The sequence below is a fragment of the Passer domesticus genome, chromosome 1 (genome assembly GCF_036417665.1).
Source record: "Passer domesticus isolate bPasDom1 chromosome 1, bPasDom1.hap1, whole genome shotgun sequence".
NCBI classification, from domain to species: domain Eukaryota; kingdom Metazoa; phylum Chordata; class Aves; order Passeriformes; family Passeridae; genus Passer; species Passer domesticus.
The window spans coordinates 101,139,199-101,165,540 of record NC_087474.1 but is presented as its reverse complement, the minus strand read 5'-3'; the positions used below and the strand labels follow the sequence as shown (position 1 = coordinate 101,165,540).

Below are 26,342 nucleotides of genomic sequence, written 5' to 3'. Positions count from 1 at the left end.
CACATTCACATTTGTTTGATACTGCCTGAAACTGGTAAAAGGATATTAATGGCTTACACTTGAAAATTATTTCTAGCAGTGGCTTTTATTTAATCATTCCTATTATTTTCAAAGGCTTGTTTGCATTCTTAATTATTAGTGTACATACCTCCTCTAAATTTCCATCTGATAATATTCTTCAGTAATATTCTTTAGTGTGGAACTTTCAGATGATGTTAAAGTAATAAAAGAGCCCAGCTCCCTCCTTCCTCTTTGCTTTTATATGTCTCGGCTTACACTGCTTTCCTGTCTTTGATGAGTCATTGCATTTACTTTGTACTGATGCTTTTACATTCAGGCTGGAGCATTGATTTTGGTTTCCTTGTTTTCTGATCAGAAGAAGCACAATTTTTTTCCCGTGCAGGTATCAATGAATTTTTATCAGATCAGAGAAACCCTCTTTTCTATGATTTCACAGGATATGGTATGCAGGTGTATCTGGTAACTTTTGAAAATGCTTAGTGCTGTTTCCTACTAGTAGTCCAGGTCCTGAAGTGATGTTGCTTTATAATTCAGCTGAATATTATAAAGATCTAAAACATAAACAATATAAAATATAGCAATCAAGTATGAGAATATAAATGAACATTTCAAATACCAGAGACTTCCAACTATACAAATATAAAATCCCTTTTATTCCTTATCATGGCCATAGGGTGGCACTGGCTATTGCTGAGCATTTATGTATGTCCTAGGAGTAGCCCAGTATTTTAAGTTTAGCAGATCATTTTCAGAGACTAGGGATCTGGTTCATTCAGACTGATCCATGGTTTGATCACTCCTGCAGTCAAGTAAAACAGCAGCTTTTTCCTGATGGGGCTCTGATAGCACCAACTCCAGCTCTCCACCCTCCTCCTCAGCCAACTACTGCCACTTGCAGCAGAGAGACTGGGAAGAGATTTCCTTCTGCACCTTCTTTGACTTCCTTCTCTGTTCTGCTGCCTGCCTTGCTGCCAGCAAAGGAAAATATCAGGCAGCTGTGAAAATTAATGTGGTCTCACACCCTGCGGTTTCCTCTTCTGGGTGGTGCTCAGTTGTCCTCATGCCTCTTCTCTGTGAACCCATCAGCTGTTGGTGACACTCCCTCAACCTGTGTTTCAGCCCTGCCAGTGGAACCACCACAGGAGGAGCAGTGTGTTGGTGAAGGGATGTTGCCTTTCCCCACCTGCTGCTGCTACTTGCATAAGAAGGAAAACACCCAACCCTTGCATCTTTTTTTTTTCCTTTACTTACTGTAGAGCCAAACCTAGAGGTAGACAAAGGATTATTAAATCCTGATGAGCCAGCAGACTTGGCACAAAACCAAGAAAAACCTTGAAATATTGAAAGGCATTGTAAAAAATTGGGAAGCATTAACCTCAGATGATTTTTGTGATGATGAGAAGATGAAAGTTGGAAACACGTAACTGAATTACTGTTTGTAGATATGCAGCACTTCTGAAGTTAAATCAAAGTATCATGTTCACTGTAGTTAAAGTAGTTAATATTTGCCAGATTAGCTTGAGGCATTTCGATGTAGCGTGTAGATAACAGTGGCACAGCGTGCTTACACAGATGAAATGAGACATACTCACATCCAATGCTTTTCACAGAAACACACCATCAGCACAGCTCCTCTTTAACCTGCAAAATCTTATTTTACTAATACCTTCTACAGATTATGTTGTAACAGTGCAGGAAGTGATTCATTTTAGACATACAAATGTAGTTATACTTCAAAGTGCTTTATCACTTTTCTGTTTCAACTTTACGTACAGCAAGTGGGTAAAACTTCAACAGCATTTAGCTGTATGAATTAGCCCCATGGGCTATGCCCACTGTGGTAGCAGATCTATTTGTCAGCAGAATTTCTTCTCACAGCCTACTCTTATCAGAAGACAGATGCGATTACTAAGCTAAAATGGTATGTGAAAACATATGGTGTTTTGGAGCTGCTTGGTTACTGTGGTGGATAAATAGCTCCTGACCCTAACCAGGAACTTTTCATGAAAAAAGAGCGGTGTCCCTATGCCTTATAAAGGCATGGGCAGGCTTATTCCAGCGCTCAAGAAGGGGCGGTAGCGAGGGTTTTTTTTCCAGCAGCGGTCGCAGGCGAATGAAGAAGTTGAGCTGAAACTGCGAACACTTCATCCCGGCACTGAGCGGCAAAACTCTGTCAAGAGAGGAGGAAGCAGGTGAAATTAAAAAAAAATAAAATAAAAAAAGAAACCCACTTGGTCATGGGGAAATCAGGTGAGCAAATGCCTTCGTGCAGTTGGCTGTGTGTTTGCACAAAGTCCGTGCCTGGTTTTATGCTTGGAAAGCGTCGCTAAAGCGTTCAGTGGCTTTCCTCGGAGAAGGCTGCTTTCATTTGTGCATGGTACAGTCTGGGAGGAGCTTTCTCTCTGACAAAGGGTTGGATTGAAAAAAACGAAAAGAAAAGCGACCCCCCTCCTAGACCTGCTCGGTGTAGAGGTAGTTGTATTTCATATACAACTTTATAGTATTTTGTAACCTAAAGTACTTTTGCTTTGCTGTAAAAAATGACTTTGAATCCTGTAGCTTTAAACTTATTTTGTGTCTTGCTGTCTGACAAAACTTATTAGCCTTGCAGATAAGCAGCAGGATGCTTCGAGGGGGGTAAGCTTTATCACCCTTCCTGTCGGAAGGATTTAGATGTAAGATCTGGTTACTATTTAACTGCGGACAGACTTGTTCGGCTCCTAAGTCTCTCCCCAGCTGTGCGCATATTCTTTAAGCCTTGCCCTGCTGCTGCTGCCTGTGCTGTTGGTTCTTTTCCCACTGCTGCTTGCTGTCTGTGTGCTCTGCTCTGTTTGGACTGGAGACACTTCTCCAAAGCTTCCAAGGAGCCAGAGACTTTCAGAAGGGAGTGCTCAGTGCCCTGGGTTTTCTCCACAGTTGCCCTGTTAACGCCATGTGTAAAAAACTGTCCTGAATTCCTGAAACAGCTGTGAAACTGGATGGGACTTTTTGTTCTTGTTCTTAGGGCATTGTTTCTGTAACAAATCAGAGCCTGGTGGTATGTCGTCTGTCTGTCCTGTGTGTGAACAGCACATACAGGGACATGCTCAGCAAAACCTAGTACTTGATTAACTCAAAACTATAGGCCTCTTCAGAGAAACTTAAGGAAAATCTTTGTGTGAGTAACACTTTAAAGGGCCACAGCATGAGTGCATCGGGATTTCTTTTTTTAATTTTTATTTATTTTTAAAGGTCAGCTTGCTGCATGAGATCTGAGTTGTCTGCAAATGTGACTGTAGAAGGTTTACTGGTATGACACCCAGTCCAGACAAACCACCTGCTTTTTTTTTTTTTGGCAAAGTCCAGCTGCCAGTGGGTGGGTTTGGCCTCATATCCTGATAGCTAGATTGGGATAAATAACCCTATAACAATTTAAATAAGCATAGTTGCTGTGAAGTATCAAGCTCAGCACTTACCATGCTAAGTACAAATACCAAATCAGTGTAGCTAGTGCCTGTACATTATATTAGCAAAGCATATTGAACAAAAGTAGTAGAGGTACTCCACTGTGCATCTCACAATCCCCAAAGGAATGAAAATCTCCTTTTGTTTTAATGCATGAAAATTGCTAAAACAGTCATAAGGCAATTACCATCTTCATTTTTTCTCCCTGCACATTTATTGCTGTGCATTAGTTGATTTTTATAAAGTTAGGAACAATGGCAGACCAGAAACTCCCTTTGCCAAGGCTTGGGTAATGTTTGCATCCTTAAGTGGTTATACAAAATAAGCTTGAGATCTAGGTATGTGTTAAGAATGTTTTCTATTTGTGTCATGCTTTTCAACCAATGTTAAACTAGGTCTAGGCTATTGTCTTTGAGCTGTATGCAATATTTTTAGATGAATCATAAAACTGAGATCCTGTCCTGACAATTGGTGTATTGACTAAATCCCATCTGGCCTTTCTAGTTCACTGAAGTCTTCAAATTCCTGTCTGAGATCATTCAGTGTGGTTTGCCTTGGAATGGGGAGAGCAGCTGTTGTACAGAGTAGTGCTTCCTCTGTGTTTTGTGTGAAATTTAGAATGTGTTCCTGCTCTAGTACTCTTAAGGTGTGATGCAGACAATTTTCTCTGTACTAGGGTACGTGAACATGTAACAGGTTGCATGACAGAACTGTTTTACCTCAGAACAGATTCCTTGCTCCTCTCCTCGGTCAGAAAGGTTAAGGCAGAGATTTCCTGAAAGTTTAATTTAAGGATGCTCTAATTCATGACAAGTGGGGCCACTACTTTAATAGAAATGAGCAGTTTCTTTAATCTCTTGGTTTCAGCAAATCTGTCTTGAGGTCTAAGTATCCCCGTGCAAAGAAAACCTGCTATTGGAAATTTCAGTTCTTCAGTAAAAACTCTCCAGTAATGTTGTATTACTAGTTGTTAGATTATATTTGAAGCAGTGTTCATTCCAAGTGTCAGAGCTAGAGACTTAACATTGCTGTGTTTCATTGGATAGAGCTGAGTGTTGAAACCTTCGGTGCCTCTGACTCAGCTTTCTTCCCTGAAAGCTGCAGGCTGATGAAACCAAATTCATACTGAAACTTCCTTGTCAGGGTAAGAAAATGCCTCCCGTGGTCATAACTCCTGCAAATACTTAAGCCAAACACAGAGACCCCCTTTGCCCTCCCCCAGGTCTTCCCTTTTCAGACACCATTTGGATTAGTGAGGAGTGCAGGCAGCCGTCCCCACAGATCCCAGCTAGCTCTAACCAAGAAGACAGGGATAATATTTCTGCAGGACAGGAGGGGATGGGGAGCTGGCAGCTCTTGGCTGCCCTGTTGCTGAGAGTGCCGTGCTGGCAGGGCTCTGAGCCCGCTGCAGCTGTGCGCGGCCGGAGGCAGGGTCCTGCGGGCAGCCCTCCCCCCACGGGGGATTATCCATCCATCCATCCATCCATCCATCCATCCATCCATCCATCCATCCATCCATCCACCCATCCATCCACCCATCCATCCATCCCCGCCAGCAGCTGCAGGCGATGCTCAGGACAGCAGCTGGCTGCGAGCTCCGCTCAGGAGCACGTGGATCTCTGTTGAGCAGTGGGAGTCTCTGAATAGGCTGGGATGGTGGTAGGAAAGGCTGCTAAAAGTCTTATTTCTCCCACTTCCCCCCGCTTCAACCTCGTGGGGGAAGGGAGCTTGTCCCGCTTGCTCCCTACGGGGTAATAGCTCTCCTTATTCTGGCAAGTGTGTGCAGACGGTGTCAAGGTCAGGCTCAGTAAATACTGTAATCATTTTACAGAATTTGGTTTTATTTTTCTGCTGTTTTCCCTTTTTTCTGCCACTTCTGCAAATGTAGGCGGGACTCCATAGAAAGGGCTGAGAGTTACCCACTGCTCTACGTGTTGAGTCAGTACAAAAAACAAAGAGGGGCTGAGAAAGGGTTTTAAGAAAAGGCAAAGAGACAGGAACCAGACTCGATGCAGTTTTCCATGCTGGTTTTAATCTCATTTAGAAGCATGCGCTGGTTTTTAACTCTTAAGATGCATCTTCAGTGTACTGTAAAAAGGACTGTTGTGTTTTCTGCAGAACGAGCTAAGTCTTCAGCTGAAATGCTGATTTGCACTTCAGCATCCTGGTAAGAGACAGACATAGCAGGTCATGACAAAAATACAGGCATACTGGACAAGTGACCTGTTTCCTTTCTGAGAAATCAGATACTCCCGAGCTGCCAAAATGAGAAAGAGTCATGCTGGCTGCTTTTACATGACTAGTGGGGATAGGAAAGATGGATTGTTCTGAACTGCTAGAAACTGAGCTTTTGTATTTGGTAACATTAGGACATTTGCAGAACTTTCCAACACAAGTTACTGTCTTTTTCTTTACACCAGAACTGAACTGGAGGGGTGGTGGGAAAATGACTTTTCAAAGTTAATTTGTAGTCCCACATCTCCAGTTGCATGCAGAAGACATTGATTGCTGGGTTCAAGTTCAATAAGTAGCAGAGAAAAAAAAGTCTTCCAGGAATATGTCAGGCTTTGACAGTATTCTGGGTCAAATTTTTACCTGTCTGTTGAACCATCAAGGTTTTGGTGGAGGAGAAGAATGCAGCAGCCACCCCATGCCATAGTGGTTGCTCCTGTCAGCTGTTGGATTATACCCTTAGCTCCTTGTGTTCAAGGCAGATAAAACTGAAACAAGTGGGAAGGGCTCAGGAAGAATAAGATAGAATATGACGGTCTGCAGTAACTGAGATACCTACCAAGGTTTCCCATGCCATTGTCCTGTATCAAAACCCCCCCAAAAAACAACCAAACAAAACAAAAAAGCCCCACCCGAAAAAAAAATCCAAAAAAACCAAGCCACAAACCAAAGAAATCCCATGCAAAGCCTGCATTTTCTGTCTGTATAGTTGGTAGTGTCTGTCTTGCCTGGGTTTGAATTAGCTTCTGTTGCTGCTCTATGTGCAGGAACAAAAAGTATGAGAAAACAAGTATTTTGATTTTAACTGTTTTGTTGTTTATTATTTATCTCAACAGGCCAGAAGGCTATATCAGATCTCTCTTTCTGTAGAGGCTGTGCTGTTCTCTGAAAGATAAGTTGGAGCCTATCTCTGTTCTGTTTTTACAGGCAGATGTAGGCAAGTTCTGCCCAGTCTGTGAAGGTCTGAACAGCAGCCAGAGCTGGGCTAGGTGGCTCTGCAGAGGGGGATGAGGTGAGGCTGTGTGGGTGCCCAATCTCACTGGTGCAGAACTGGCTCCTGTTCAAGCAGGTTTGAGGAGGTGGTAGGAGTCTGGGGTGTTGTGTAGGAAGAAAATATGGGCCTGTTTAGGTCGTTGTAAACATTTAGTGTATCCCTGGAAATGTTCAAGGCCAGGTCAGATGAAGCTCTGAGCAACAGGGTATAATTGAAAATTATATCATCTAGTCCCTAGGATCATTATATCATCTAGTCCCTGCTCATTGCAGGAGGATTGGACTAGATGATCTTCAAAGCTCCCTTTCAATCCAGATGGTTCTATTAGTCTGTGATTCTATTAAATAAATACCTTTAAAAAATATTTTGAATTGTGAGAACTGGAGTTTAACCTCTAGATCAGAGGGACGAAAAACAGATGGTGTAATTGATTGTAATGTGACTAAAGAAAGATTTCTGCACCTCCCTGCCTGACTTTGGGTACTGGATAGGGGAGTTCACACACATCAGTGATCAGAAGAAATGTGCATGGCCATATTTCCATGCCTCAGGGAGGTGCATACATAAACACACTTTAAACATTGCCACAGCTATCTTGGATGTCCTTGGCAGAAAAGTACTGTGGGAGGATATTGGAGCTGATGAGATTAAAACTAGTTCAGGTATGCTTACCCCAAACCATGATAGAACATGAATGGTAGAGGTGTAAAATGCAGGAGCATATCCCGGGAGACGTGGGGGTTGTTCTGTCTCACTTTGATTCTTGTTTGCAAAATTCTTCACTTTCCAAAGACTTTGGTTGGCACCACACAGCCAGCAGTGCTATGTAAAATGAGCTTGGCACTGGGTAAAAGCAAGGTTATGTCTGTTGCTGTCCACATACAGAGCATAAGAACATGCAGCATCCAAAATATGAATAGAAAAAAAGATTCCATTTCAATTAAATTACTTCTTTTCAATTACTCAAAACAATTGATTTCTGTTGTTACTCATTAATAAATATAGTTTTGCCTTATATTTTTCAATAAATTTCTGTAATTATAAACTCTAAGCATATACAGCATTGGGGAAAGAAGAGATGGAGAAGATTACATGAATTACTTCTCCTGCATAGCGTGATTCTAACACATGCAGGTCACTTATGGCTTTGTGTTTGGAAGTGCATGTGCCCTAGTGATTCTATGGCAGTTGGATTTAAGAATAGGAGGTGTTTCTGATGGGAGTCTCCTTAGTCTTTTTAAAAGACATTGCAGCATGCACATTAGCTGCCTACAAATGTTGTCTATGTGGCATGATTACAATATTCAGGTGTCCTTCCTGGCAGAATAGTAATAAAAACAACACTTTTGATTGTCTTTCATGCAAAGCCAGGACTGGCTGCTCTGGAGATGATGAGCAATCAGTTCCAACTTTATGTAAGATGAATGCTCCATGGAAGTGACTGCTTGCTGTTCTGATTGTTGGTCAGTTTGGAGGAGACGGGCTACAAGCCAAGGATTTCTTCTCACACCCTTGTCTCCAGTGAAAGTGAAAACTTGCTTCTGTCAGTGCTCAAGACCCCAAGACTGCTGATTAGTGCTGCTTGTTTTGTAAATGCCTGTATCACGGAAGGCTCTGCTGCCTCTCAGAGCTGTGCAGCTCCAGTTTACCAGGTGTTCCTTTTTAATCAGGGCAGTCAATTGCCTTACTGTTTATAAAAGGCCTTAAGTGAGGAAGTAATCAGCACTGTCTATTATAGCAAGAATAGGATTTGCAATCAAATAGTGACATGACTAATGTCATTGAAACATTACTGCATTGGCAGCTTCATATTCTCAGGCCACATGCCCCAGATTGGGTGTGGGGGAAAAGAGTGTGTTACGTTGTGTGGCACAGGTAATGCAAGGTTATTAAGTTGCAGTTTGCTGTAGAGCAAGCCCAGATATTAAAATGTGTGGTGTTCTTGTCCATCAGATGCAGTTAACTCAGACATCTCACTGTTGTCCTGAAGCTCATCCCAGTGATAAGCAAGTGTGTGAGCAAATTCAGGCAAAACTGAAACATCACAGAAACTCCTTCCTGAAGGATCTCCTGAGCAGAAGAGAAAGCTATTTTGAGCAGCAAACATAGGAACGTTCCAGGAGACTACTCCCATTTAAACTAGTATCTAATTATAACTCCCAATTCCCTTCACTTCCATCAGCAGTACTTTCTCTTCTAACTTTTAGTAAGGTTACAGGATAATTCAGGTTGGAAGGGAAGTCATGTACCAGCATTATGATATCTCTCATAAATGACTATTGTGTACAATGGAGACCTTGCTCCTTTACTGAATTCTTGATTGTGTAAAAGGAGACAAGGAAACCCCACCCAGGATACAATACTTTCTAAACATAGTATGATTTAATCTTTTCTTTCCTCCAGGATTTATGCATGGTTTCATTTATTCTGCAAATTTCCAAGCAATCAGCCAGTTATGTTAGAGAAAAGGGGAGTTTAACACTTGGGGAGATAAGTTTTTATGGCTGCAAATATTTCATGAATTGGAGTGTCAGATCCATTTTCCCAAATGACATAGAGCCAGTCTTGGAAGCCCCAAAAGGAGGGCAAGAGAGTGCAGTTAAATATGTGGAGAAAGAAGCATGGAACATTCACTCCCTGTGTTGCTGCAGACACCAGCCAGCATGAGACCACCCTGAAGCATTTGTGGCTTCAAACCAAAGTGCTGAGTCAAAGTGCAGTGGAATATGACTGTCTTCTTAACATTTCTCATATCAGTTAGACATCTATCACTTCTCCATAGAAGGAATGCTATTCTCACAGTGGGAAAGATTCAGCTAGGGATGGTTTCCAGAGAGTTACATTTCAAGTGTGGATAAAGATTAATAATGTCAGCTCTCTTAAAAGAGTCTAGATGCAAATGTGGTCTTTAGAAGCTGGGATCTCCTTTACTTGAGAATTTTGTTTGTTTCCAGTCAGTGAATATACTTTGAGAAGTTTGTTCACAATAAAAGTATCAGTTACCTGAGACAGTAACAAAGGACTTTTTGATGTAATTACTTTACAGTTCCATAAACATTCTAATTATTTTTTTCCACAAACCTGTCGGGCATACTAAAAGCTGCATTTGCTGCATTCTTATTCCATAACCCACTTCTGCTACCAGGATAAAGTAGAGCAATTCTGCAGAATCCAGGGAAACTGAAGGGATTTTGGTTTTAAATTCAGTGTTTAAACAATTACTTGATTACCTCTTATGTGTTTTCTATCTACTTTTCATCTGTCCTCTCCATGTATTCTGGCACTTGGCTTCTGTTGTAGTTTAGGAATGGTTTTCTCCAGTTTAGTGTTCCTACTGAAACCTCCCCAAATGATGCACTGCTCTCTCATTCTCCTCTCTCCCCTCCCATGGGTGGCTGGAGAGGAGAATTGGAGAAGCAAAAAGTAAAGACTTGTCGAGACAAGAACAATTTACTGGAAACAGCAATGAGAAACAATTTACTGGAAACAGGAAGAAAACAAAGAGTAACAGCAACAATATTAATAGAAATATGTACAGGACAGGTGAGTGATTCATATGCAAATGCTCACTACCACTTGGAGACTAAAATAGCTGATCATGCTACACTACCTTGACATGGAAGAGACCCCTTCCCCCATACCTGGAAAATGATGAGGGGTGATATAGAATAATCTCCAGGTCCTAGCTGTGGTCCCTCCTGGCTATTGCAAAAATTAGCCCTGGTCTGGCTGGAAGCAGGACTGTTTCTTTCTGCCTGGTTCTGGGCCCAAAACAGTAACATGTAAGTAACATGCAGTGTCCTGTTAATAAAAGAGCAAATTTCTAGGAGGAGGAGGTGCAGCTGACAGCTGCAAAGGTGATGCAGGGCAGCTCATGTTGTGGAACGCATGTTCAGACAACTCACCTCTGTTTTGGTGCCCAAACTAAAGTAGAAATGGCAGAAGAAGACAGCTCTAACAAGAGGCTGTATGGATTCAGGCATGAAGAGCTCTTCATGCAAGAAAGACTGAGTAGATTGGCACTGTTTAGAGACAGTAAGAATAGAGAAATAGGATTCTCTGAAAAACAAATATGATGGGAAAAGGCAACCTAGATTCCTGTGCCTATTTTTGCCTGCCACAGAAAGCTGATCAATGAACCTGGAAGTCCAAGAGCATAACAGCTGTAAGGTATGCTCTGTACCACATCATAGCCTAGAAATTTGTTGTCACATGCTGCCATTATCTTAGCCAGTGTTCCAGAAGAATAAGAAATGGAGGCAAATAATTGAATATTGAGGAGCCAGCAACTGTATCTAATACCTTCAGTTGTTTTACTTATTAAGGTGTGTAATGATTCATGACCAAGCTTAACTCTCTGGCAGTAGAAAATAATTTTTTTCTAGCAGCTTAAGCAGCTTACATGAAGGGAAAGAAGTACGTCTCCACAGCTGTTTGGGAAACTGTTCCCATTTGGGTGGGAGCCTGAAAACTCCCACTAACTTGCACTTTTAATGCCTGGCTTCTCAGTATGTGGAACACCAGTAAAATGGAAAAACTTAACATGCATTCTGAAACAAATCTGAAATATATCTGGCACTTGGGCGTCCCTCTCCACACATCATCAGGCACGGGAAAAGCTGTACAGAGGGAGGTGATTAGCACATGAGCTTGAGTCACAGAAGATAAGCATTTCTATAGCAGCCACCTTTGAGGGAAGGGGAGGATGGAGGTTCTCCAGGGACAGCATAGCAATGCCTGTTGCAGCTAGAAGCAACTCAGTTTTGTCCATGACTTGTTACTCTTTTTAAGTCAGAAAGTTAGTACAGAGCTACATTATGCAGTATGTCTGTTAGTGTATGGACTGGGCACTGATGAAATCTGTGTTTCAGTTGATTTTTTTTTAATTAGAATTTCATTTTGATGTTGTCATTGAGAGCAAATTATTTGGATAGAAACTTCCATATTTGCAGGTCAGATTGTTTATCTACAATTTCAGTGCTGAGTGGGTGAGATGCTAACTCTAGGTGATAACAGGCACAAGTTCAGCATGGTCTCAAGAGAAAAAAAGTAGTCTGGAGTATGTAATGCAACTTTCAAAGCTGTGTTTTTCAATGTCTTTATTTATAGTTTGTCTTAACATTTCCTTGCTGGAAGCTTGGACCCCCTGCATCAGGGAAGGGCATGAACTAGATGTAGGCTTGCTTTCCTCAGTGACTTCTGATAGATGCTGTAGCAATTGGCTACCTCTGTAACAGAGCAGATGAGAGGTTTAGGACTCTGGCCTGATAGAATTAGTGAGCTGTAGTAACAAGAGTGATGGGACAGGTTCATTAGCAAAAAGGAGTTTGTGTGCTTGAATACCAGAGTGGAGGTGCTTGTTTTCCTGGTGATGTGCGACTTGTGATACATAAAATTGAGGGAGAACTGAAGAGGAGGAAGGTGGTGAGCAAATGTCACTTTGTTCAAGAGGGCTGCTGTGTTACACCAACAAACTGATACCAAAAGAATGAGCCTGAAAGCATGTTATGGAGAATATGTTAGATACATGTCCACAATGACACTTTGATCAGGAAAGAGTCAACCCAACTTCAGACTGTGTTCAAAAAACTTAAGGTACTGCATGAAACTGTAATGGCTTTCTTGTGTGCATTGGATACTGAGATTATTTTAGGCTGTATTATCTGTGTATTATTATCTGCTGTATTATCCCAGTGCTATTGAGGAAACTGGAGAGAACTCCAAGAGCAGCCTAAAGCATGAGGGTGAGCTTAGGAAAAAGTTCTGAGAGCAGCATGTGCAAACTGACAGCTCTATTTTGGGGAAAGTGCATCATTACAAACAGCAGAAGAGAATAATGCTAATACAGCAGAGAATGATTGATTTTAGTTGTCAGGATCAAGTAGTGAGAGGAAGTTGAGAAATCTAAGGTTAATAACAGGAAACTCTTTCTAGTCATAGGAGTTGTTTGGGTTTCTCAAGTGTCTTACGAGGAAAATTATGGTAGTCATGCTAACTGAGATATTCAGAAATGAAGCTGATGAATCATTAATAAATATAAAAACCCATGCCATAGTAGTTGTTTCTTTCCTTACCACTTGCTGTTTGTGAACATTTGTCTTGAGCCAAATAAAGGTGCATTTTGAGATTTCTATGAATTTGTACTGTAAAATTAATTAGAAGAGTGGTGTATGTTTCCAAGTACTTGCAGAGATCTAAACATTTTAGTATCTTCATTCTCTTTAGGTGGTGCCCTGACTAATACAGACAATTCTTGCATAGAGGGGCAATCATTTGCAATTTTAATGCATCTCCTCAAAGGACATATTTGTTGCTTACTCTGAGATTGGAATGCTGATGCACTGCACTGATAGCTTAAAATGAAAGTCAGTCTAACTGATTTCAGTTTTAAATTGACAAAATGATTGATTAACCTTAAATCATCTTGCTATAGAAGAAAGCAGTAAGGATCACAATTTTATTCAACCTTTGGTGAGTCTGTAGCTTCCCAATGAGAGTGTCTGTTGGAGTTTGTTTCTGGATGGAAGTCAGTGGTTCATTTCATCCTGCTGCCAGGTAATGAGGGTAGTACCCTTAAGTTCTACTGTCCAGCCGGCATCAGGGCTTGGGTTCAGAGTATGTTTTTCTGTCTTCACTAATATCTGTATTTGACAGACCCTTCCATTTTTTTTAATGTGATTTCAGCTTCCAAACAATTTGCTGAAGAAGTCTTGAAAGTACACAATGACTACAGGAAGAAACATGGAGTCCCCCCATTAAAACTCTGCAAGAAGTTAAACAGAGGAGCCCAACAGTGAGTTCAGTCCTTTCTTTTCTCTAATGAGATTTGTGACACTTTTATCTGTTAGGTTTGACTGTGTTTACTGCAAAGATATTTGCCTTTTGACATGCTGATAAACAGTGAAGACTTACTGAGTAGAAAGTGAGGGACTCTACTCTTTCATCCCCTCTTTTTCCATCATATAGTAGTAGCTGGTCACATGGACATATGACCATCACAGCTGTACAAATGGAGCCTTTTTCAGATGTGGACTACATCTGTCTGCACTGGTAGGTGTCCTCTGCAGAGGGCAGTTGTCTAAAACATGCTTCACCACCACTTCTGTCAGATGAGGGATTGTCATCTGCAGGAGAAGATCTACTCTGCTGAAATAGTGGGAAAAGAACTTTTTCACAGTAAGAAACTGTGACTGGTCTAAGATCAGTGGAATCAGGAGGAAGTAATTTCTGATTAATTTATATATCTCCCAGCCACAAAAGTAAAATATTATATGTTCTCTGTTCTGTCAGGAAGGAAACATCTTGCCTTTACTCCAGTGTTCAAGACTGCTCAACTTCTTCTCAGTCTAATATGCAGTGAATCCATCTTCCTGCTCTCTGATTTGAGTCTTCCTTAAGAAATTCAAGTCCAATACTGCTTGTCCTCTTTACTGTAGTTACAATAACCAGATTAATTCCCTTCTCTTTACAGCAATCTTTTTCAAAAAGTAGATTTAAAAATCTTCAATTATTTTTCATGCTGATTCTCTCAGTACAAAGGAGATAACTGAAATAGTAAATGCTGATTAAACTATTCAGAAGATAAATTATACTAAGTGGTGGGCAGTTTGATCCCTACTCTAAACATAAGATCTCCTTCCACTGGCTTTCCACCATGACCATACAGATTCCTCTGTGCTGGGTGATTGGGAGAGAGAGATGCTGTAGTCTTTCCAGAACCTGATTTATTGTCCCAGCAAGATGGAACACAGATGAACTGGCTCCTGACTTCTAGATTTCTCCCAGATGTTGTGCTGTACAACACACCATGTAACTGGCATGTGGACATGACCTCTGTCATCAAGAAAAATCTTGAAATATTGGTGTTTTCACTTTTCTTTTTTTTTTTTTTTTACAGTATTCCTAAAATGTAGAATGCTAGTGACTCATTCACCAACTTTGTAATCTGCTGGGACTTTCCTTCTGTTCTTCTAAGGGCTTTTTTTGTTTCTGTTTTTAATGCTCACGGCGAGGAAGAGATTTCATTGACTTGTCAATAGCACTTGTTGGGTCTCAGAAGTGCAACACTCAGTTTGAACAAGTCAGCTTGTATGAATAGTTCAGATTATTCTATCGAATATGCATTGCTCCACATTTATCTCTGAGTGTGCTGCTGCCCTTGCTGGGTATTTTTAGATCCTTCAGAAATTTTTCACAGCCCTCTTTGGTCTCAGCTGAGGCCCTCCTGCAATGAACAACAATAGGAAACCTCTCTTTGGTTGAGGTCTGTAACTTGTAAGAATTAAAAGACATGTTCAGAGACTGATAAAACTGGTTGATGCAAGAACAAGAAATATTTTGGTCTGAATAAAATATATGAAATTTAAGAAATCTCATATTTTTCAAGACAGATTTTTTTATGTTCTTAAATTAAAAGAAGGTTTTCACCTTTTCTTTGGGTATATCCTATTTATATATCTTTGTTGGTATGTATTTGGGTACTTTTCTCTCTGGGTGCTTTTCTGTGCTTCTCTACCTGTGTTGAAAATGGTATGTTTCCTACTATTTTCAGGCCCAGTTATTGTGACAGGTGAACTGAGTATTGAATTCCTGCTTTAACAAGAGATGAGTCAGCCTCAGCAGGTGTCTGTTTATCTCTGACTGTAATGAAGCACAGGGTGATGATCTCAGATGAAAATCTCATGCTTTCAACTGCCTGAGCTGGAGTGGATTAATCACCTTTTGTCTCAAATCCCTGGCAGCTTCATCCATCTGCAATGTGTACCTAGTCTCAGTCCTGCCTCTTACATGGGATATGAGGATCCTGAGAAAAATTACAGGACTGTAGAGACAGCACCTAAAGATCCTTTGGTCCAGGATCTAGCAAACTGACAACCGACAAGTTTTCATTATTTCTAAATTAATGGATGTAGCTAATTACTCTTCTTTTTGCTTTGGTGGGAGGATTAGGGCAGAAGGAAATTAGAACCTAATGACTGAAGTACTAGCTTGGGTCAAAAATGTTCAGCTGGACAAAATTCAGGTCTCTGGCAGATGCCAGTAATTCATGATTAGGGAAGGAGTAGGAGGACAAAACAAATGTGATCCTTCCTCCATTATTTTCTTCTGGAAATTACACATTTATCCTGGAAATTACCATTTTCCTAAGCAGTAATTGTATCCTCATTTATTTGTTGCTGTTGTTTAATATGCTGTGAAGATTCCTCCCCACATCCATACACTGTGAATTTGCCTCTCTCTTTTTCAAACTCACATGTGCTTAGATGCCTGCATTGTCCTGTGGAAATGACTTCTGCTGCACAGTGTGGAAAAAGAGCTTTGTCTCACTTGAATTTTAAATCTGTGACCTGATGACTCTCTGTTGCCACTATAAGAAATAACAAATGGTCTTTCCAATTTCCCTCTGTACTGAAGCCTTTCCAATGTTGAATAAAGAGAGTAATTGCTTTACCCATGATGTTCTTCTTAACCCTATTGTTCTAAGAAAATAAAATACATCCCACATTTGCACACATGTCAAATTCTATAGAAACAGTGCTGCTTATCCCTGTGTTGGTTTACACAGTTGTTGCCTCAGAGTCTCCATGTGATCCCCTTCTCTTCCATCTTATTGCCTGGTACGTTGCTCTTTTTTTTTACATTTTACTTTTTTTTCATTTGTAAATGAAGGGGATTTACACTTGCTTTGACTGAATTCCCACTTGTGGTTTTTTTTCCAGTCTCACTGAGAACATTTGATATACTCCTGTGAGAGACCTAGAAATGCCAGGAGGTGGCACTTGTAGCAATTGCTGTAGGTACTTCCCTTTCCACCACCAGCTGTGGCTAAGGATGGCTGTTGGATTTTCAGGTGCTGGTTAAAATGTGGTGCAAATGGATCTGCCCTTTGATTTCTTCTAGGTCCTTCTCAGAATTTATGCAGATGCTCATGAAAGACAGGGAAAATGTGTTTTTCCTTTGCCTAACTCACTGATCTATGTAACCTTAAAGCATCTCTGGCTTCAGGGCTTTGCAACTTGACTTAAACCCGTCATCTTCCAGCACAATTCCTTGCTTGCATATCCTTCTCTTCCTCCTGTGGTCCCTGACTCAATGTGTGGATTCCTTTGCTAGGTATGCAGAGGAACTGGCTACCACGAGGGTCCTCAAGCACAGCTCTGAGTCTGCTAATGGGAATTGTGGAGAAAACCTGGCATGGGCATCCTATGACCAATCAGGTGAGCTCTCTTCTCTTGTTTCATAGACACCTGATAAATGCCTTATCTCAAGTACTTTGGGTTGCATCTGGTATCAAGAGTGCTGGAGTTTCCTCTATTTCAACAATGTATCCAGCATAGCCCAGCCCAGGCTCCCTGGGGACAGGCTGGTGGCTGCAGTCACCTATGTGTCCTGAAAGTGAGAAGCATATGTGGGCACAGAGGGAGTAAGGGACTCCTTACTGGTGGTGTGTTATGTCCCTTGGAGGAAGGACTTGGCAGCTACACTGCTCCCTGTGTCCCTGCTGTGGAGCTGTCTTTAGAGGTACTTGTGTGTCCATACAGGAGAGAAGGAAGTCAACAATTCCCCCTACTTCACCTTTATCCTTAGTTTGTCCCAGCCAAAGAGAGATCTGCCCACAGCCCAGCTGTGGTGAGGGAAGTGGAAAAATGTCTCTTGCACACTGTACAGCAGTTCCTGCTTGTGGGGGCAAAAGCAGGGGACTGGACACCAAAGTGACAGTGGCTAATGTCCTTCCACTAATATCTTCCACTCTGTCAGCAAACAGCTTTAAGCCCTTTTTCATTATTACATTTTTGAAAACTATTTTACTCCATGTATGTTCTGATGGTAAATGTAATTTGTAACTGGGAGCCTTTGGTTTGGTTGCCCCAGGAGGTGAATTTTGGTCAGGCTGACAGCCTGTTGTAAGCCCCCAGCTGGAGAGAGATTCAGCAGGCTCTTCCCTTCTGCCTCCTTCCAGTGAGTAGGGCTCATGCCTCAGCCTGCTGGGACAGCAGATGGGATGTATTAAAAGTGACCACTTGCTTTCTTTATTCCAATCTACCCCTGGAATTTCCAGCACAGCCCCAAAGAAACAGAAGCTCGTTTCTGTAGGCTGGAGGCTCTGTTTGAAGGACCTGGAAATTTTAGGGAGTTTTAGTCCCAGGGATGCTGTTTGGTTCCTCTTCAAGTGCCAACTCTAGTCCCAGTTTTCCTGTTGAAAAAGAAACCCATGGTGGAAAAATACAATTTGATCTGGTCATATTTGGCATTCTGTCCTTTGCAAGGGTGTGAGGAAAGGATTCGGAGCAGCATGGGAAAACACAGATGTCCAGCAGAGTTTGCATAGTGGCTATGACTCACTGACTGAGCTTAGCTCTTTCTTGTTTGTGTTGCTAGCCTGTGCTCCTTCCCTTGAGGTTAAAGCCACAGAATTCCCTTTTAGAGAGCTGGAAACATTGCTCACAAATCCTTCTACAGAATGTCTGTCTTTTCACTGGATCTGGTCTGTTTTCTTCAATGCACAGTTTCCATACATAACTTTACAGTTTTGAGAAGTTTTGCTGGTTTTTATCCACAGGATTAAATACCATGTTGAGCAAATTAAGCTACATCCTCTTTTGTTCTCTGAAACATTTCTACATTTCCAATGCAACAGGATCACTCGAAGTACCAGAATGAGAAAGCTAGTTTTTCAAAGGAAGTTATTTTCTCAGCTAGGCATAGTCTTCACCTCTGTGGAGTTGGTTCATTCTTCCTCTTTTTTTCATATAGTTCCCTCTGGATAGTTAATTTGTACCCTGATCAATGAGGCAGAAATTTGGATTAAGACATCCATTCAGAGGCTTAACAAAGGCAGGCAGTGTCTTCTGGTTTCTTTCCCAGATAAAGCAAGACTCAATAAACCTCTAGAATACTTTGTATTCTCTCTCAAAAAGTGATGCTGTTGTTTATTTTGGCTCTTGCTGAGTTCTGTAATAATGCCAGAAGATGCATTTCTTGTTTCAGGGAAGGCTTAAGCTTTCAACTCTAAAGCCTTCTAAAATGACTCCTCTCCTGGTACAAGAATACCTTGAATTCTATTCAGGATTTTAGAGTTACATAGCCTAAAGCTGTTGCTAGAAATATGTTTATCCCTGTAATCCAAGAAAGAGTTGACAGCTGTTTCCTCCCTCCAGTCCTGCAGGAACTGCTCTGTGGCAGACTTTTCTTTGTCTGTGTTCAAATAAGTGAGCTGTCATCTGCCACTAATGCAAGAGACCACAGCCTGCCGTGGCAGCTGTGCTTTGTCAGGCTTCTCAGGATGCCTCATCTCATTTCTCCTGTGTTGGGGGGCTGAAGACAAGCACTGGATGTCTGAGTTCTGTTTGGGGTGGATGGTGTGGCTGAGAAGAACCTGCCCTTTTGCTGGTGGAAGCACTATGGTTTATGAAGTCTAGAGAGTTCGTAAGAGAAATCCAGTTAGCTATCCCGCAAATCTGTCACGGGAGGAATCAGGGTCTCCCAAGGTTGGGACTAGTGTGCAGAACAGCACAGGCACTGTCTGTCCGAGCCCTGGAGGAGTGTGCTCTCACTGAAGGCCTGCCTTGATGTATCTCTTGCTGTCTAACACCAGGCTTATACAATAGTGTTAAATAAAGGAAAAATAAAGTAAGGACCTGCATGAGTGGTTTTGAAAGCAGAGAATTACTTCTAAAAGCCATTGGTAAGACTTTAGTCTAGGTAGATATTTTATTTCAAATGCAATGTTAAATCTACCTCTTTCCCCTCAGACTGGTGGAAGAAATGTTGTAAAAACTTAGTTTTTAAGTAGATCACCAAGGTGCTGCCCATTTGCAGAGAAATATGGTCTATGCGATTCTATTAGGATGATTTTAGCAACTTAGTGGGATTACTTGAGGATTTAAGCATTCTTTATATGAGGAGAAACAGTAAGGCTGGGCCCAGAGAAATTAACTGGGCCCAGTTGAAGTGAGCTAAATACAGGAACAGGCTGCCACAGCATTGTGTTCCCAGTGGTGAGGCTGGGAATGTGTGTCCAGTCTTGCACAGGCTGGGAATGTGTTTCCAGCCTTACACACACAAACACACATATAGCATAGACATTTGTTTATGTGCAGAGCAGCACAAATAGATGCAGTCAGTATTAAAATGAAAATGAACAGCACTAGTGGCCTCTTCCTCTTTCATTTTCCAGCTGATTCCAGTATATGTTCCAATATACATTACTGGAGTAGATATAAGTAAATTAATATAGTATGTAAAACACAAGTATCTATTTCTCAGTAAATGATTTCAAAGTGGATATAATGTATGCTGAATAGTGTTAAATTACATATATATATATATATATATATATATATATATATATATATATATATATATGTATATAATAGAAATAGAATTCCAGTGTGGATCCCAGCAGTAGCTGAGCACACACACACAGAGGCCCCTGGCTGCTGACCAGAGCCACCCTGCCATGGCCATACACTTCTGCAGCTCCTCCCAGAGCCCTTCACCTGCTCACGAGATGGTCCCTCTTGTGCTTTGCTGGTGCTCCACAGATACAGAGGTCCCTGAAACCCTTGGTCTGGTACCAGTTGTTGGCACTCACACCCTCAACATCCACACAGAACGGAGCTCCTCACCCACAACGCTAAAAATGACATTTAATGAGACAACAGCACAGCTGATAAAATACAGAGCTTGGCCAGGTCACTGCCTACATGCAGTGGCCCCTTGATTATAAGGGGGACATTACTTAGACTGTTAGTCTTACATATGGACTGAGCCCTCATGGTCACTCCTCTGACCCTCTGAGGAAGCTTGAGGCACAGCCAATGTGGCCATGTTGCAAGCATGTAGCTTGTGTAAGTAAAATCAAATCACTGTGCTGGTTCTGGTCCCAGTCTTGGGCAAAACTATACTTGGACATTAGTTCAAGGATTGTTGCAGCAAGTTTTCACCTGAGGAAGATTGTCCATCTAAATTCATTAGAATGAGATTCAGCCTGTTCTGAAATGAACATCTAGTAAGCCTATCTGAACAGGTCATCAGTGAGCTTTCCCTCACTGGGAGAAGGGTGGAGTCAAACTGTGTTTCCATAGTGAAAGCATTGAAACTCTGAGTGTAGTTTACAGCAGTGCAAAGAGGAAGGGTGATAAAGAAGCCCAGCAGAATATTTATTAATCAGTTCCACAAGGAGAGCAACAGAAGAGAAGCTGCAGCTCTGACTGCAGGGCAGATCCATGTGCTTCTTGAGAGGAGTAAACTTTATAATTTGTGTTCTGATCAGGAATGAGGAATGTGAGCAATTTCTTTTCTGTGTTTTTTTCTTTCTGACTGAAAAGCATTTTGAACAGCAACCAACTTCCTTTGTTTTGGGGGAACTTTGGGAGCAGGGGGAGCAGTTTTCAATAAAACATCAAAAAGCAATCAAAACAGACTCTAAATATGACTGCATAATTTATTCCATAATACATTTAAATGGAAATATTGTGGTCAGTTTTCTGGACCAATAAGTCTGAGGATGCAAGTTGCTGCTAAAGCAAGTAGGCTCAGTGCACTCCTGACCCTTGTGCTGTTTTCTCTCTGGAAGCCTGGAAGTCACTGGCTTCAAAACAGGGATTTTCCTTAGTCCCCTCTGTGCCAGCTGTCATTTTCAGCACTGGTTTGGCTTGTGTCCCACCAGGGCACTGTTTACTGCTCTACAAAGGGCAAAGAATCAGAAGAAAAGTATTTCAGAGGAGAGAGAGACTGTTTAATCACTAGGTCCCTATGTGTTGTCTCAGTTGGTAACAGCTTCCACATTGGATTCCCCCCTCACTTCCTGTGCCATGTGACAGATACCATTCATTCCCTTCACTTACAGGACACTTCTCTAAAATGATTTCAAGACAGAGTTTGTCAAAAGTTGCATAGTCCTTGGGTGACCTTCTCTTATGCTGGAAAAAAGTCAGTCTTTATTTTCCCACAGTTTATGAGGCCACAACTCAAGGATGGTGACAGCAATGCTATTTAATGAAAACTTGATCTTGCATGTGAAAAATGTAGAATAGTGATCAGCTTCTCTGCTTTAACTGGCTGGCCTCAGTCAGTTGAAAGCTTTCAGCCTTGAAATCTGGGAATTAACACGTGATAGACTGTGCTGCCCAACTATGCTCATTGTCTTTCAGGTACAGGATTGAGGCAGTCTTACTTGATGCCATTGTTATCTCCCTTGAACTAAAAAGCAAGCAATTTTTCAAATGATAGTATTCTTTAAATTAAAAACAAATTAATTTTTAAGAGATATTGTGTTTTCCAAAATTTCCATGTGCCCTGCAATACTTGCATTATGGAGATTTTAAGTTCTGTCACGTGCAGCCTAGGCACACTTCTCAGAGCTACAGTAAACAGAGTGGGGGTGACTTTCTCTTTAAATACTGTTTATACTATATCACACTGATACATTAACAGAAGGAATAAAAAGCTGGCAGCAGTGAGAATGCAGTCCTACATCTGCTAAAATCTTGCTTATATAGTATAGTCACTTCAGCACTAGTACACATAGAATACATGGGCTTCATAAGGCCTGATCTGTCAGCAGTCACCTTCTGTAGTTCTGTTACACGCAGCTTAACACAAACCCATCTAAATCCTTCATAGCTATGAAATCAAGAGTGGGACAGCATGATCTGATTGGTTTGTTGTGTGGTTTTTTTACTATGTGCTTTTTCTTTTCCTCTTGTATTGCATAAAGGTCACTATTTGCACTTTCTCTCTTTTTTTTTTTTGTCTTCATTTTAACTTCAGTGTGAGTAAGAAACTAACAAATAAGTATGTGTTGCATACTTCAACCATAATAGAGGTCTACTGGGTTTGCTTTTCCCATGCAAAGAGAGAAGGAAAAGAAGAAAACAATTGTTATTCCTGAAACTTTTGCTTTGGGAGGCAAGAGGTGTTTTGTTACCTTTTTATGTAGAAAAAATTATTTACTCAGCACTATTCCTAATGACCAGTGTGGCATATAAGTTCATAGTCCTGCAAGTTCATAAGCCTCTCTAGAGATAGCATTTCATTGAATATTTGCTTATCAGCCATGGTTCTGACAACCAACTTGCCAGGCTAACAGCATCATCCTTTTAGCTGACTTCAGTCATAGCAAACTGAAGTTTAAAGAAGTTGATGTAGTGTCTGACTTCTAGAAGTGCACAAGTTTAAGACTTTTTGCTGTAAAATAGCAAAGCATGAGTCATTGCTCTTCTGCAGCCAACAGATCCACCAGGGACCAGCATTCTTCATGATGGCAGGCTGAACAGCTTTGGCAGCTTGCTTTGAAATCTCCTGGCCTTGTGTGGACTATACATCCTGGAATGCTAAGCAGAAATTTAATTATCAAGTTTGCTCAGGGAAAAACCTGACCTCTCTCATCTCCCCAGTGTTTGGCACAAGAATTTCCTAACAACCAGTAATGGAAAACAAGTAACATTTGACATTTGTCTGCATTGCATCTGCAGATGCTGGTCTGAGCTACATGGCCATAGTCATAGTCTATATACAGCTGTTGTCAGGGAAAGCCTTGGGTGGAATGAGACAATGCTGGACACACAGACTTCCATACAGAAACAGCTCCTAAGTATGAACATTTGAGGTTTCTGTAGCACCCCAGATTATACTGCCTCAAAATGGGCCTTCACAATGGCTTTAGTGCTAGGTAGAAACCACAAAAAATAATGCACTCAAAAATCAGAAATATTCAATGCTGGTGAGAACAGGGGAAACTAAAAATACATCAGAAATTTAATTTTTCTTTTGTTTATCTGGAGTTGGAAGGGGTAAACATCCACAGGTGTGGCTTTTTGCTTAGAAAATCTGGCACACTTAGGCATTTTCAAACACATTTCAAGAGGAAGAAGCCGGTGCAAGCTGTATGTATGAGCCTGATGACAGGAGCACTTATCCAAGATGAAGGAGATGTGTCTTCATTACCTTCCAAGCTGAAAGTTACAGAAGATCTTACTGGCCAGGCTGTAAGTGAGCTACAGTTTTGTGTTTATGTCATGATTCTACAGCACATTTCTTTTGTCTTTCAGGAAAAGATGTGGCTGACAGATGGTACAGTGAAATAAAAAATTACAGCTTTCAAAACCCAGGGTTTTCTTCTAGGACAGGTAAGTCCAGACTGGGAACTGTCTCTTCAAAAAATAAACTTCTACTGTTATGCTAAAAACTGACAAAATATAAAAAACCCTGAGAAATTAGAAAATAAGCAAAATTTTGGCATTTTTTAGTACTGCATTTTTCCTCTGACTTCAAAAGTTTTAAACAGGCAACTTATTTTTAAGGCAAATTAATTTGTAAGAAATGCTAAATTGGAATCATATAGGAGTCTTACTAAATGTACTGTGTTGTTTACATTGACATGTGATTTCTGCTGAATTATATCACTCCACTCACAGAGATCACTTCAGCTAAAATTTGGAGACTGGGAACAGGTTGTTGGCTGCATATTGACAATCTAGTGCAAAATGGATTTGAGAATGTTGTTCCTCAAATAGTGCTCAAGCAAGAATGGTACCTGACCTTGTTTCAGATTAAGAAAATCATGCTTTTCTCCCTGATTTTGGGATTTGCCTATGGATAGTGGGAACAACAATGTGGGGGTGGCTATTAAACTAGGCAGAAGAAGCAACAAAAATAGTGGGGTTTTTGAAGAGTTGCACATGCAAACACATGGGGGAGTATGAGGCAGTTAAAGCAAGTGAATAATAGTCACTCCCAGAACTGCTGTTCACACTGCAGGGAGTACAGACTGTGATGTCTTTGACAAATTTTGCATCAGATACTTATCCAACTACTTCTTTCACAATTTTCCTGCTACATGTTCTTATTTGGATGAAGAACATGGAAATGGGAATAGGAGTATGAAAACGCATCAGGTTAGGGATTTTCAAGACAAAATGCTAGAGGTAGGGTTCCTTTTCATGTCCTTAGCTTGTTCTCATGTTAAACAAAAAAGCAGCTGTGTATTGTTCTTTTTTCCCCCAGCACCTCACATGTTAAAAGGAAATGTTACAGATTTAGTATCTAAAGGGATTGTTTATGTTTCTCTCTCTTTCTTCAGGTCACTTTACAGCAATGGTTTGGAAGAACACAAAAAAGATGGGAGTTGGAAAGGCATCTGCTAGTGATGGCTCAACATTTGTGGTGGCTAGATATGATCCAGCTGGAAATGTAGTAAATCCAGGGTATTATGAAGAAAATGTTCTTCCTCCAAGAAAATAACTTTATTTTTTTTAAGGTAGTCTTATTGCTTAATGACAAGTGAACCCGGATTTGGACCTAACAGTGTTGAAATGAAGCCCAGTTCAATGAAATCTGTTTGATACTTCTGTTCACGTCTCAGTGTGGAGGAAGCAATTAATTACATTTTGCTTGAGTCAATATGCACATCAGGCCCCTGCTGTTTCTGAGGGGACCTCAGTTTATTTGAGGATGAACTATAAGCAGCATTTCTGAAGGATAAAATGGGTAAGATTTTAAAAAATTGTTTGCATGAACTGTGTGTCAGCATGTGAGTAACCACATGTTGGATGTCTTTTTTTTTTTTAACAAGCAAATTTATAGCTTTCTGTAAACTGAAGATACCAGCTTGTAATTATATGCTCCCAGCTGTCCAATCCTTTTTAGTAATTGTACCTTAGTTGCTCTGTCTTTACCTCCTGCTGTTGTGGGACCTACTCTCTGCAGATGGAACACATGCAAAACTTCCTGTATGAAAGGTATATGCATAAAATGTAGTGGAATTCAGACCTGTGTGTTTTTATTAATGGGATGGATCTCGCAGAACACTAAAAGGCAGCTGGCAAAATTATGGCCATCAAGCAAGCTGTAACTAATGCATGATCTAAAAAAACACCCTATAATTTTTTAATCCCATTTTAGATGCTGATGTGTAAAATATGTTCAAGATTAGTATATATAAAGTTCAAAGTGCATCCTACAGTTTACACTATGTACCTTGTATTATAATCAAATTGTTTACTTCCATTGCATAAAAATAAGATTCTACTTTTTTGATATTTATGCACAAAAAAGTTTCTTTGATGGTGTACTTTGAATTTTATTTCTCAGTAACTTATTTTTAAGGAATATCTTTTAAAGGTGTCATGCTATGCAGGCAATAACATTCTCAAATCATCTCATCTTTAATAATGTATCAGTAGGGGTATTCACATTGTCATAATTAAGAGATGTATGCTCTTTATTCATGTTATTCAATAATAGTATTATTTCATGTGCTGGATTGATGCCTTGAAAACAATGAAGATTTAATTTCCTTAAGAACAAGCCAAGCAAAAATTCTGGGGACAATTTTTCTCTGATTAAATGTGGGTTGAGCCATTTTGGCCAAGTTCATATACTCCCAAACTCAATTTGGGAGTTTGTTTTCTTTGTAAAAGTTTCTCTAGACTTTTGCTGGGATTCTATATGCCATAATCTGGTTCATGGACAGTGCCATTACAGAAATACTTGTTTTTGTTTACACAGTTATAATAAACTGCACTCTTATGGCTTGATTATATGTCACTGTGATGCTGTTTTTTTTTTTTTTTTTTTTTTTCCTGTAACCGAGAATTTGACACATATCATGAACAACTGAAAAATAAATATTTTTGAATATGAACTA

At 40.6% G+C, this 26,342-nt stretch overlaps 1 protein-coding gene across 1 annotated transcript; it reads left to right on the top strand.

Annotated features, from left to right (window-relative positions):
• Nucleotides 1-2,010: 2,010 nt before the first annotated feature.
• GLIPR2 (GLI pathogenesis related 2) lies at nt 2,011-26,342 on the top strand. Its single transcript, XM_064431694.1, has 5 exons — nt 2,011-2,271; nt 13,376-13,484; nt 16,805-16,908; nt 23,746-23,823; nt 24,777-26,342. Exons 1-5 carry the CDS (start codon nt 2,259-2,261, stop codon nt 24,935-24,937), a joined length of 465 nt encoding a protein of 154 aa, XP_064287764.1. The 5' UTR covers nt 2,011-2,258; the 3' UTR covers nt 24,938-26,342.

Coding starts and splice junctions, on each gene's coding strand:
- GLIPR2 (XM_064431694.1), top strand. Junction 13,485..16,804: donor TTAAACAGAGGAGCCCAACA/GTGAGTTCAGTC, acceptor TTCCTTTGCTAG/GTATGCAGAGGAACTGGCTA. Junction 16,909..23,745: donor GGCATCCTATGACCAATCAG/GTGAGCTCTCTT, acceptor TTTGTCTTTCAG/GAAAAGATGTGGCTGACAGA.